General features: G+C 43.5%; 2 protein-coding genes across 2 annotated transcripts; both read left to right on the forward strand.

The window, feature by feature from the left end:
* The first annotated feature begins 430 nt into the window (after nt 1-430).
* Nucleotides 431-6,345, forward strand: pdia2 (protein disulfide isomerase family A, member 2). Its single transcript, XM_088936473.1, has 11 exons — nt 431-658; nt 1,800-2,006; nt 2,426-2,559; nt 2,855-2,992; nt 3,347-3,463; nt 3,581-3,706; nt 3,994-4,188; nt 4,294-4,414; nt 4,994-5,175; nt 5,562-5,648; nt 5,899-6,345. Exons 1-11 carry the CDS (start codon nt 454-456, stop codon nt 5,968-5,970), a joined length of 1,584 nt encoding a protein of 527 aa, XP_088792599.1. The 5' UTR covers nt 431-453; the 3' UTR covers nt 5,971-6,345.
* Nucleotides 6,346-8,296: 1,951 nt separating this feature from the next.
* Nucleotides 8,297-12,050, forward strand: LOC148818427 (lipopolysaccharide-induced tumor necrosis factor-alpha factor homolog). Its single transcript, XM_088936474.1, has 5 exons — nt 8,297-8,445; nt 9,614-9,737; nt 10,052-10,204; nt 10,591-10,768; nt 11,471-12,050. Exons 2-5 carry the CDS (start codon nt 9,635-9,637, stop codon nt 11,577-11,579), a joined length of 543 nt encoding a protein of 180 aa, XP_088792600.1. The 5' UTR covers nt 8,297-8,445; nt 9,614-9,634; the 3' UTR covers nt 11,580-12,050.
* Nucleotides 12,051-12,249: the final 199 nt, after the last annotated feature.

Here is a 12,249-nt window from a genome sequence, read left to right on the forward strand (position 1 = left end):
ATATTTTAATTTAAAAAAAAAAGGCTGAAGTATTCTATGTAACCTATGCCAGTTTCGAACTAACGTTACCTATTTTAATTAATGACCACACATTCTTATGGGTTCTAAACGGTGAAATTCCCCTCACGAATGTAACTAAAAGCCTTGCATTTCTGCGTGCATATCGACTGGAGAGAAACCAAACCACTAGAACAGCATTCATTGCATTGTATACGAAATTACAAAAATGTATTAAACGTTGTGTCGCAGACGCTAGGGAAAGTTTTGTTTATCACTCTAGGAAGCTGCTTTTCCAAAATTTGGCAACTCCCACCAAGGCAGGGAGTTGAAACCAGTAGCAAGCTTACACGCCGGATCCTGTGTGACTCGTCACGGGTGTCTCCGCTTTATCAGCACTGGTGCGGCTGGACAGTTCTCAGGCATCATTCATTCCGACCGGCGAGGTGCGGCGCCATGAGGCTACACCTGCTTCTCCTGTCCTGGGCGCTGGCCACTCTCTCGCCAGCCAGAGCCGAAGTCGAAGATCCTTCTGCGGATGCACAGGAAAAGGAAGATGTCAAATCTGATGAAATTGCCGAAGAAAAGGGCATAATGGTCCTTCATCAGGATAATTTCGCCAGGGCGCTGAGTGAAAACAAGTTCCTTCTTGTGGAGTTTTGTAAGTATAGCGCAACTAGTTCTGAGTAGGGTGTTTTTAAGTAATAGCTTTTTTTCCCCTGACTTAACTCGTCTTCTTTCCTATCAAATAATTAACAAACTAATTCTAATTTATCAGGGGCGTCCAAGATCGCAGACATTTATAATTTCGTTAGTTGTAGCTAAAACATTGCACAGTGGACGTGTCGCAGTGGTGTAAACTTTAAAATTCAATTGAAGAACAGTCGACTAATTGTATTCAAAGGCGTCACCACTCGTGAAACTAGTGACACAGAAAATGAAGATTTACTCAATTATCAGCTCAGGCATTTGTCCGACTTCAGCAGTTAACAGATGGAAAGGTTCTCACCGGTGCGGTTTTAGTTAAATTTGCTGAATAATAATTAACTGCACTGCCTTCCCAGCTGTAGATAAGGGTACACAGACCTACCGAAAATTACTTTTTTATTACATGCGGAGAAGCATCTTCAAAAAGCCAATGCTATATAGACTTGTGCAATGGTCTTATAAAATAATAATAATTGCTTACACTTATATAGCACTTTTCTGGACGCTCCACTCAGAGCAGTTTAACAAGTAATGGGGACTCCCCTCCACCACCACCAGTGTGCGGCCCCACCTAGATGACGCGACGGCAGCCATAGTGCGCCAGTACACTCCCCACACACCAGCTCTCAGTGGGGAGGAGAATAGAGTGATGAAGCCAATAATTCGAGAGAAATCTTGTGTCACTCAGTCAATTTTGTCTGTAAATCAGCATTCAAGAAAAAACCTGAGGGGAAAATAATCACCATTCAGTGGGGAACAATAAGCATTTGATATAATTGATTTTGAAAGCACGTCCATTGTTACAGTACATCAATTAATCACCATAATGTCTTCTGGTTTAATCCAGGTGTCGAAAACAAGCAGTTGACTAAAAAAAACTCATCCATCTCCCGAGGCCCATGTCATATCAATTAAATGGCACAAGTTAGTTATTACAAGTTAATATAGCAAAAAAAATGAATCTCCCTCTTTCTGTTATAAAAGACTTTGTGCCTCTTCAAGCTGTTTGTGAGCAGCATGTCAGTCCTGCATTGGCGTGTAGCTAAAGACACAGGGAAGGCTGCACTGACCCACGCTTGTCTCCGCCTGTCCAGACGCGCCCTGGTGTGGACACTGCCAGGCGCTCGAACCCGAATACGCCGAAGCTGCTGGCATCCTGAAGACTGAGTCCAGCGACATCAGGCTGGCCAAGGTGGATGCCACCGAGCAGAAAGGGCTGGCCGAGGAGTTTCAGATTAGTAGCTTTCCTATCCTGAAACTCTTCAAAGACGGAGACAGGAAAAATCCCATCGAATTTACAGGTACGGGTCGCCGCAGTCGGGGGGTCACACAAGGTTTGAGCCTTGGGGTCTTCAGGGTGAAGATAGCACACGCCTGTGGTCCAAATTCATAGATATAAAAAGTAGTTTAGCTGTCATGAAATGTGTAGCCGACTACAGAGCTTTGAAAATAAGGAAAGCACGTTATAATAAGAGTAGGAGTCATTACCATGGGAGAGGCCTGCAACAATTTGATGTGAATGGCACTGTGCCCAAGGACTTTAGGCTCAGAAAGTAACCACATCTAGTTCACTGCTGGTCTTGCAGACATGAAGGTCAACAGCCTTTTTAAACCAGAACCGAAAAGCAGAAAATTAGACAGTATGAAGGTCTTTCCTTCTCCGCCTATTAAGAAGGTCTGGGAGATTTGGGAATCTTTATTTGCACTTGTATGATTCCAGGGAAGAGGAAGGCCATGGGGATTGTCCAGTGGCTGAAACGGCGAACGGGGCCAGTTTCCACAGTTCTTGAGAGCGTGGCCAGTGCTCAGGACCTTATCGATGCAAATAATGTCACTGTTATCGGTTTCTTTACAGTAAGTGCCCTTTCATATCCATTTACAGATATACAACACAAACTGACAGGCATTAAAAGAGCAACAAGTGCTCATATGTTTGATTAAAGACACTATCGATATGTTAGCATATGCTTTTTTTTTTGCAGCTGCTTGTGCATCGCATATCGTTTAGCAGATTAATCTGTATGTTAATGCTTTCTGGTTAAATCTTATTTTTCTTCAACCCAAGATCGCATACATTTACAATTTCGTTCGCCAGCCACTGTCTGGTGTCGTATCATATTCAGTACCAAGCGTTTCAATGTCTTTTCAGGACATGGAGAGCGAGGACGTAAAGGCCTTCAACGACACGGCTCTCGACAGAGTAGACATCGCTTTCGGTATCACGAGTAGTCCTGACATTTTCCAGAACTACGAGGTTTCCAAGAACAGAATTGTATTATTCAAAAAGGTACGGAAGTTGACGTTTCGCAGGCGTTTGCATGACACCTCGAACAGACTCCACCTGGTGGCCAATACTTGTACCGGCTGAGCCTTCCTCACTGCACGGTACAGTCTCCGCCCTACCTATGATCGGATCCGGTGCGGGTTCGACTTAAAAACTATTTGAGAATAAAAAAAAAAAGGTTGTCATAAAAAGTCCGTTAAGTAATAAAAAGCTCAAATGAAATTATGAAAATAAAAAGATCTCTTCGCGGTTAAACTGAAATTTCCAAATAAATCTTATTTCTCAGAAAAGTATTGGTTTTAACGCCTCCCCGTTTAATCCCAGTTGAATGTTTTTTTTTTGTTTGTACTGCTACAGTTCGATGAGAAACGTGCCGACTTGGAAATGCCAGAGGACGCACAGCTGAGTAAAGAAATGGTGGACAAGTTTATTAGGGTCAATGCGCTTGAGCGCGTCGTTGAGTTCAACGAGCAGGTACAGTACCGTCACAGCGCTCGGCTGCGTTCTTCAGTTCTCGCAGTTCAATAGCGGTGGGCCGTGTTGCGCCGCTGCCCCATGTGAGCGTGAATTTACCATCGTCTCCCTTTCCAGAACGCCCACAGGATTTTCGATGCGAAAATAAACCATCACTTACTGCTTTTCATCAACAAGACGGTGGGGGAGCACCTCCAGCTGCTGGAGTCTTTCAGAGGGGTGGCGTCAGAGTTCACTGGCCAGGTGAGAAACAGCGTTCGCTAGCTCCCCAGTGTGTTTATATGCCTGAAAAAGAAGTACAAAATCAACATCCTTGTGCAGATTGTCTCTGGTGATCCACCAGCAAAGCAGGGGGTTCTAAACACATTTATTTTGCTGTTTTTAATAGATAAAATTCCTCCCACAAAGTCTCATAGGGCAAAGGCAGTCATTCATGCCACTCACTGCTACAGCCTGGTTTCTCCAGCCCATTGACTTGTCCTCGAAGACAGGGGAGTGCTCCGTCTTGACCTCCTCTCTCGCTGCTGTAGGTGCTGTTCATTCTGATCGACGTCTCCCCCGACAACGAGCACGTGCTGAGCTACTTCGGGCTGAGCAGCCGGGACGCCCCCACCGTCCGCCTCGTCGACATCGACACGACGAAGAAGTACTCGCTGGGGGAGCAGGCCATCACCGCCGAGAGCCTGAGCGCTCTGTGCCGGGGCGTGCTGGACGGGACAGTCAAGGTACCGTCTGCCTCGGGGCCTCTCGGTCACGGAGCTGAACCGTAATGGTAGTAGAGCCCCAAGTGTGACCCCCAACTTTCCTGCCACTTTCCCATTCTTCCTCAGCCCCACCTCATGAGCCAGGAAGTCCCCGAGGACTGGGATAAGAAGCCCGTGAAGGTTCTGGTCGGCAAAAACTTTGAACAAGTGGCTTTTGCCGAAACCAAGAACGTCTTTGTAGAATTCTGTAAGTAGCCCAAAAAAAGCACCTTAAGTCTACTCACCCCCACTCAGCTGTGGGGAAAGCTTCAGAGCCCTGCTGGTCAATTGAAATGTGAGTACAGTAGCCCACTCATGAGGCGAACACCCATGTAGGCACAGTACATGCCAACAAACTGCTTTTATTATATAACGATGGGGATAAAAAACCGCCTTCCATAAGAAGAAATGTCGGGGAATGAAAAAGCCCTCTAGACTCTTGAATGTTCAGTCCAGGTCGGTCTTTGGTTTGTACGATCTGCAATTTGTCTTTTCATGACCCTCTGCTGAACCTCAGTAATGCCCCCTGTGAGGTACAGACTTCAAAGTCTGGCCACATTTCTCCGCAGTGCTTACTGATGTATCACAAAAAAAAATTAAAAGTACAGAAACACATTTGTCAGACTTTGTGCTGCACACTTGATAGTGTTGACATTTCGAAGGCGGCAAAGCAAATGTTATTTTTCAGAAAGGGTGCTTACCTTTTAAAAAAAAAATACATAAAGAGCTTGGAATCACATCACGAACTCGGGGAAGCCTGACATTTCTCACCCTGCCTGTTTGAAAGATGCCCCCTGGTGTGCCCACTGCAAAGAGCTGGCGCCCGTCTGGGAGCAGCTGGGAGAAAAATACAAAGACCACGAGAACATTATCATTGCCAACATGGACGCCACCGCCAACGAAGTCGAGGGGCTCACCGTGTCTGGATTCCCCACGATCAAATATTTCCCAGCTGGCACAGAGAGGAAGGTGAGGAGGGAGCTCTCCTGTAAGTGTGTCTGGAACTGGGGTGCCAGCACCACTGGAAAGCTTTGCTGATCATTTCTAGTTTCCAGGCACAAGGAAAGTAACTCTGGCTGCAGCTGATCCACAATAAAAACCTTTGATCACTGACACCTTTTGAAATCTATGTTTTCCCAGCACTGCAGTAAAAGCATACCTAACCATCTATGTGGTTTACTTTGTTGTGCACAGTAGAACTGCCTGCCTGAGCCCGGGACTATTTGTGTCATTGAAATGCAGCTGGACAGTTCTCGTTGTTGCAGTACTAAACAGCCGAAACAGTCAGTCTACAACTGCTACTCTGTAACTTTCTTTGCTGATCGGAGCTTTTGAAATTTGCTTTCATTGCGCAGATTGTGGACTATGATGGTCGGCGAGATCTGGAGACATTTTCCAAATTTCTGGATAATGGAGGTGAACTGCCTGAGGAGGAAGAAGAGGTAAATGTCACCATTCTGCCAGGCTTAAGGCCAAAATGTCTCCTTTGAGCAGACAAATGAACTGTGCACATTTTCTCAATGGGGAAATGTGGCACTTAACACACCCATAATAATGTATCACAGACTGGTCTCCTCATAGTCTGTCCCTGGTGTTTCGAGTTGACAGTATTAAAACGTACAAAGTGAAATTACTGGAAATGACCATATACAGTAAGGATTCCTATTTCAGATTTCATTCTGTGTTTTCTAGGTCTCTGAGGAGTCTGATACCACTACAGACATACCAGCACAAGCCAATGAGACGTCAAAGGATGAATTATGATTTCCACTGCATCTGAATAAAACTGCGTATTTAGCTCCTATCTGTACCAATACTCATTCCATCAATAAGCCTGTTTCTTTTGTGGTATTACAGTGTACATCTCTCTTGAACTATAGCTGGAAAAAAGGTTCTTCAAGATGCCTTAATACATTCAAGTTTTTTTTTTTAATTGATGATTATGTTTAGGACGTTTTTAAACATACTGCCTTCCCAGCTGTAGATAAGGGTAAGACTTGAGATAAAAAGTGACATTACTACTGTGTGAAAGCTGTACCGTTTTAGGCCGAACCAACCAATTCTGTTAAACCTCTTACTTATTTTTATTTACTTTTTTTTTTAAATGTCACCATTCGGTTATATAAAATAAAATGCATTGTGCCAGGCCACTTCTTAAACCAGATTTTTTATAACTGTAACACGAGATTGTGATTTAAAGCATGAGACCAGATTTGCACATTTTGACAATCCTGTACACTTCTGTGCTCACCTGAAGAGAAGCCTGAGGTCAGCGAGCTACAGATCACTTCTGTTTAAGTCAAGTCAACTGTTTACACACCCCCACCAGTGAGTCCAAATCTTCCCACTATTCAAAATTTCACTGACTTGCAATGTGGTGTATGACACAGACTAGATGCAAAAGTGTGATTATTTGGCCATTGTCGCTACAGTATTAACATTTAAGTACCTCCTATGACATAAAAATAAGGAAATATTTACCTTTATAGAAACTCATGTGCAGACATGAGTTGAGACTTTCAAGAACATGGTGTAATATGATCTTGCAGTTGCTGCTACTCCAGAACATTAACATGGCGAGAAAAAACAAATCTATGTACCTGTATTCTATGACCAAATTCAAGTAAAAGTTTTCAATTGTATACTGTAATTCTAAAGCAGTGCTGGAGCTGTAGTCACAGTCTGAGCTTCTAGAGTTCTACTCACCCAGAGGTGAGTGGCTCAAAATTATTTGCTCAACTTTGATGTCACAGGCAGGGAGAGAAATTCATCTGCTTTAATTATACTGTTCATGGGAGTGTTTATGATTGGAAGAAAGAGGGTTTTACTGTTATATTTTAGGAAAGAGATCTTAATGTAACTATGATGTAGTGTACACCCTAGTTACAAATGAAAGAGTTGCATGATTTACAGACATTTTGTCAAAAGTATCTTGTTACTTTTGTTCAGCTTACATTGAGGGAAATGATTTCCCATCTTAGACAGGTCCTGGGCTCTTAATGCCTTGTCCTTATCAGTGATCATCTTGTGTTACATGACTGTGCATCTTAAAGTGAAGCTCAGTTGAAGAGTTTTCAACTCTTATTGATTTTTCGGTCTCGTCTCTTGGACTATGTGAAGAATGCAGAAGGTTTTGTGTCTCGAGTTTCTGTGTGTAGTTTTTTTTAGCTGGTTTTAATTTGATATGATGTACGCTCATTAATATTTTGCAGGACTCTATTGACATTTACAAGTCATGTGTGTTCTATGTGCAATTCACGTCAAGTTTGGTCAACTTTAGGTTTTGCTGAAATGGCTGATTGTGCGATTCACCCAGGTTCACACAGAAACTGAAGCTCAAATTTCAGATCTTATCTTTTGGTTGCGGAGTCTAAAAAATATATCCCTATTCGAGAAGCAAGGTCACACTGTCCCAACTCAGGTGGTTCATTTTACAGACAGGACAGTCACTGGTCATTTCTGTAGCAACAACAACACAGACCTCATTTGAAAATTAATTGCAAAGCAGAATTTCTCCCTAAATGCCCAGCATCCAACAGAAATACTTGTCATTATGTAATAAGCTGAATCCCAAGAATGGAACACTGAAAGTAGCAAAGAATAAAGAAAAATCTAAGAATGGAGACTATTTATTCAAATTCAACAGATGTCATTTTTGTAGATGAGCTAGTAAATAAAATCTGGCTATATCTGAAAGCCAGCAAACAATGAACTGATGGACCAGCCAGCTGACTGACCAAGTGAGCGAGCAAGCGCCCAGTGAAACAGGGGAGTTCCTGGAGGAGGCTCAGTGAGAGTCTCTGTCTTTGAGCTGGTAAGCAGCTCAGCGGAGCTTGTGGAGTGGGTGCACAGAGAAGACTAGTTCGCAGCTCAAAGACATGCTTAAGTTTTGATTTGCATCTTGGTTATTTTGCCTTACACCCCGAATCAAAGAAAACTTTCATTTTCGGTGCAATTGCCAGTGGTCTGCCAGTTTTATTTTGTCCAGCCTTTATGGGACACCTCACTGCAGGGTGTGTCTAAGAGGCAAAGACCTAGACGCAGGAATGTAGCTTGAAATAAACAACTGCCAAACACCATTTAGAGAACACAAACAGGCTGTACCAGCTCACTAACACAGACAGGTGAAGAGAGTGGATGAAAAAGGGGAGGGAGAGATCTGAAGACAGCCTTCTAAAGGGGTTCTGTATTTAAATAACTTTCATTTCCCTTCCCAAGCTCCGGCTGATCATTCGTAGGGTAAGAATCTATTTTCCTGCCATTTCCTCACTCAAATCTAAACTGACCTACAGCTCAACATTTCATTTTTTATTCAATTAACACAATCATTCATGTATTTACGTATCGATATAGCATTTCAGCCAGCAGAGAAATCAAGCATTTATTTCAAATCAATGAATTCACCATTCAGTGGCAGCAGGGAGTAAAATGTTCATCAGATACACAGACATTATTGTTATTAATAAAACAAAGAATTGTGTTGCGGCTTTTGCTTGTTTTTGTGACTGATTCTTGTTTATTCTGTTGTTCAGTTTATGGTCCTGCGACTATGGGGAATTCGTAAAAGTATTTGCATGGGACTTTCTCACTGTGTTAAAACTGCTTATTGTCTTGAATTTGATTTTATTATTTGGCTTTTTCTGAGAAACCAAATATTTCTGCCCCCATTTAATGGTGACTGTTATTTCCTATACTCTTCAGTATTGTTTAGAAGAAAGAACTAAGAATTAAACTGTCAGAAAAGGTCCTGATTAAATTATGTATTTTACTTTTGAAAGCTTAATATTATCCATTTTTATTTTGTGGATTAAACGGTTTTAGAAAATCAATGTTTTCCTGGAGTACAAAATGCTCTTTCCTTATCATTATTCTTTAACTGCCTTGAGCGTTACAAGAGTGTAAAATGATTAATGACTAGTTATTATGTATTTCATCTATTTTCATCATTATTAACATTGTAATACATTTGTGTTGGTTCCACATGATTTGAAGACTGAGCTCTTGCTCAGGTGTTGAAATACTAGTCAACATGGTGAAAATCTAAGTAGTTTTAAATTAACAGAATTTTCTTTCTTTATTTCGCCTTTAAATTTCTCATTTCTTTATATGACAAATCATGAGAAAACGGGCGGAAGATATCATGTGATCTTACATCCAAACCAGTCATTAAGGAGCAATCAACTACTGCTCGGTACCCTGCGTGCCCAGGCCACAGCGTGCGGCTGTGCCAGCTGCTGTAACTGGACGAGCCCCGTCTCCTCCACCGACGTGGACAGGCTGTTGTGTCCGTGCTCAGGACGTGCCTCACCTGGCTCTGTCCCCTGCAGCAGCCACTCTCACTCGTTGTGTGTCTCATGAGCAAAGAATTCACAACTACCTTCCTTTTTTCCCCCCCATTTTCCCCCAGTGATTACGCATTTAGGACAAAATGCAGCCTGCCTCCGAGCTGGACACAACTCAGTCCACCAGAGCACCTTCCTACAGTGAGGTAGATGCGGCTCTCCCCACTCCGCCCGCTTACCAGGAAACAGGTACGGCAAACTCCTGCAGCCTGGGTGGGAGCAAATCTCTCCACGCTGAATTCCGACTGCCTCCCACAGTCATCTGAATAAGGTTTTCCTCTGGCGTTAGACACCAGGAACCCAGTCTTTAACCCTCATGTAAACTCCAGACCTCACACTGCACCTCGCTACGTCACCGAGATCAACATCAGAACGCGAAGAGAGCGTCTGTCTCTTATTGTTCAGCTGGGGTGCAGGTTGCAGCCATTGTCGGATTGACAAAGTGATGGCTCCATTGCACAGACCCCTTTAGAAACCTTGAGAGGATTTTCTCTTCCCCACAGATCCGCGCAAGGGTTCGAATGCAAAAGTCAGCTACGGGGCTCAGAATGAGAACTCAGGCAACATTCACATCAACGTGTGTGCCCCCCAGCCACAGTCCACGGTGCCTGTTAGCGCTGCAGCACCGGTGGTGCAGAACCAGCCCCAGGCCCAGGGTATGTACCTCCTTGTACTGTTCTTTCGGAAAGAAGTGGGTCAACGCAGACAAAGCCCCAGTCTTGATCCAAACATGTACCATGAGGACTATTAACACAGTGCAGCGTTGCACTGGAAGGGTAGAACACCTCTGGCAAATCTGCCAGGGTAAACTTTTATAAAACCTTTTCTGAAGGCAAGTACGGTTAGTGAGCTCGTCAGCTTTCCCCAAGCCATTCGGTTCACATGTGTGGCTCAACAGCGTAACAAGATGCAACCAAGGTGCACCCAGACCTTGGGTGTCCCAGACTAGGCTCCTGTACCTGCGGGGGATGGGCCCGGCTCCAGAAGGACCTGTCTGTGTGCTTTGTTTCGGATCAGCACGGAGCCATTCGTCTCTCCACAGTGCTGGCCGGCCAGACCGTCTTTGTGCCCATGCAGCAGGTTGTGGTCGTCTCCTCCAACCTGGGAGACTCGCCCTGCATGACAACCTGCAGCAACTGCAAGCAGAGGGTCATGACGAACGTCATCTACAAACCAGGAGTCTTTTCCTGGGTGCTGTGCTTTGTGTTTATCTTAATCGGGTGAGTACAGCACTGCGATTCACAAGTGCACTGAAAGACTGGAAAACAGCAGTTTTCAGACAGCTGTCCCCTTGCACCACGGGTGACAAATCAAACTCTTTAAATGATCTCCGCCTCTGTCACTAAATAACAGCTAACATTGTAATCTGCATTCTTCTTCCTTGAACATTGAAAATACTCCAGCAGGTTGAAACAACTCAAACCACATTCTTCACAAACCCACAATGCCTTTGAGTTCTAAAGGTAAACAACCCAAGCAATCCTTGCACTGATAAAAATAAATAATGGAATGACCTACACTCAGAATGAGTACTGAGACCACGGAAAACAAGTTTGGAAAATATTCATACCTGAGATTATCAGTGACACACATCAGAGGCGTTTTCCAGCCATGAGGGTGGTAGAAGAATGTATTAAGAGCAGCAGGAGAGGTGAAGTGCAAGAGAAAGAAAAACAGGACATGCAGGATTTCCACAGACATGACAACCTTTGGTATTCAAGCCAACAGTAGGTTAGAGCAGATTAGGAAGAAACAATACAGTCTCCCACCATGCAGTAGAACTGGTTAATACCTACAAAAAAACAATCATTACGACATTAACAAAACTGTTGTTTAGGTAGACGTTTGCGAGCATTGCAAACTTGGCAATAGTTAAAATTCCAACTGTACAAAACTGACATCAGAAACTTTCTGTTTCCCAGGCTTTTCTGCGGATGTTGCCTCCTGCCGTTCTTTGTGACTAGTTTAATGGACGCCCATCACAGCTGCCCTCAGTGCCACCAGAATCTCCACATCCACAAGAGAATGTGATCAGAATCTCTCTTGCTCTTTCAGCCTCGTGCTTCTCAGCAGCTCTATGGTCTGTGCTTGTTGCATGGAACAAGAGTCAGAGATCACTGAAACATGGTTTTAAAAAATGTTGTACATTTTCTTATGTATAAAACAGACTCCAAACATATTTGTGGATCCCATCAAACTATAGGAAGACGATAAGCATAGACAGATGTACATAACAAATAGAAATTGGCTGTTCTGGTATTCTGGATGGTGAATGCTTCTAATCAACTTTTTGAATACAGTTCTACCTCCTCCTGCTGCTGTTAAATAGCATAGCTCTTTGTTCCTAGACTCAACTACTATACATATTTAACTTTTGCTCTGAAATGCATAAATCATCATGCTGAGTAGGAACATATTCATTTGTGACAACAAAGATATCTGGTGTTACTACTTTTGTGTTTCTGTCTTTTACACATTAATTAAAACTGAAATCTGTCAAAAGCGGGGAGCTGCTTCGTTTAGCAATCTGCTTCTAGAGGTGGAGCTGAGTGTCAGACACAGGGAAACTCTGCAGCTGCTCCTTTGAAGTGACTAACAGACTCGAGGGGTGCCGTGGCTCAGGACTGGCTAGCTAATGGGCTTCATGTGAGAAGCTTTATCCTCAAGCAACCAGAGCTCACCTTGCTATCTCCAAATCAGG

Source organism: Atractosteus spatula, chromosome 18 (assembly GCF_055471065.1).
Source record: "Atractosteus spatula isolate fAtrSpa1 chromosome 18, fAtrSpa1.hap1, whole genome shotgun sequence".
NCBI lineage: Eukaryota > Metazoa > Chordata > Actinopteri > Semionotiformes > Lepisosteidae > Atractosteus > Atractosteus spatula.

Coding starts and splice junctions, on each gene's coding strand:
- LOC148818427 (XM_088936474.1), top strand. CDS start 9,635: ATGCAGCCTGCCTCCGAGCTGGACACAACTCAGTCCACCAGAGCACCT. Junction 9,738..10,051: donor GCCCGCTTACCAGGAAACAG/GTACGGCAAACT, acceptor TCTTCCCCACAG/ATCCGCGCAAGGGTTCGAAT. Junction 10,769..11,470: donor TTTGTGTTTATCTTAATCGG/GTGAGTACAGCA, acceptor TCTGTTTCCCAG/GCTTTTCTGCGGATGTTGCC.
- pdia2 (XM_088936473.1), top strand. CDS start 454: ATGAGGCTACACCTGCTTCTCCTGTCCTGGGCGCTGGCCACTCTCTCG. Junction 3,707..3,993: donor CGTCAGAGTTCACTGGCCAG/GTGAGAAACAGC, acceptor TCGCTGCTGTAG/GTGCTGTTCATTCTGATCGA. Junction 5,176..5,561: donor CAGCTGGCACAGAGAGGAAG/GTGAGGAGGGAG, acceptor TTCATTGCGCAG/ATTGTGGACTATGATGGTCG.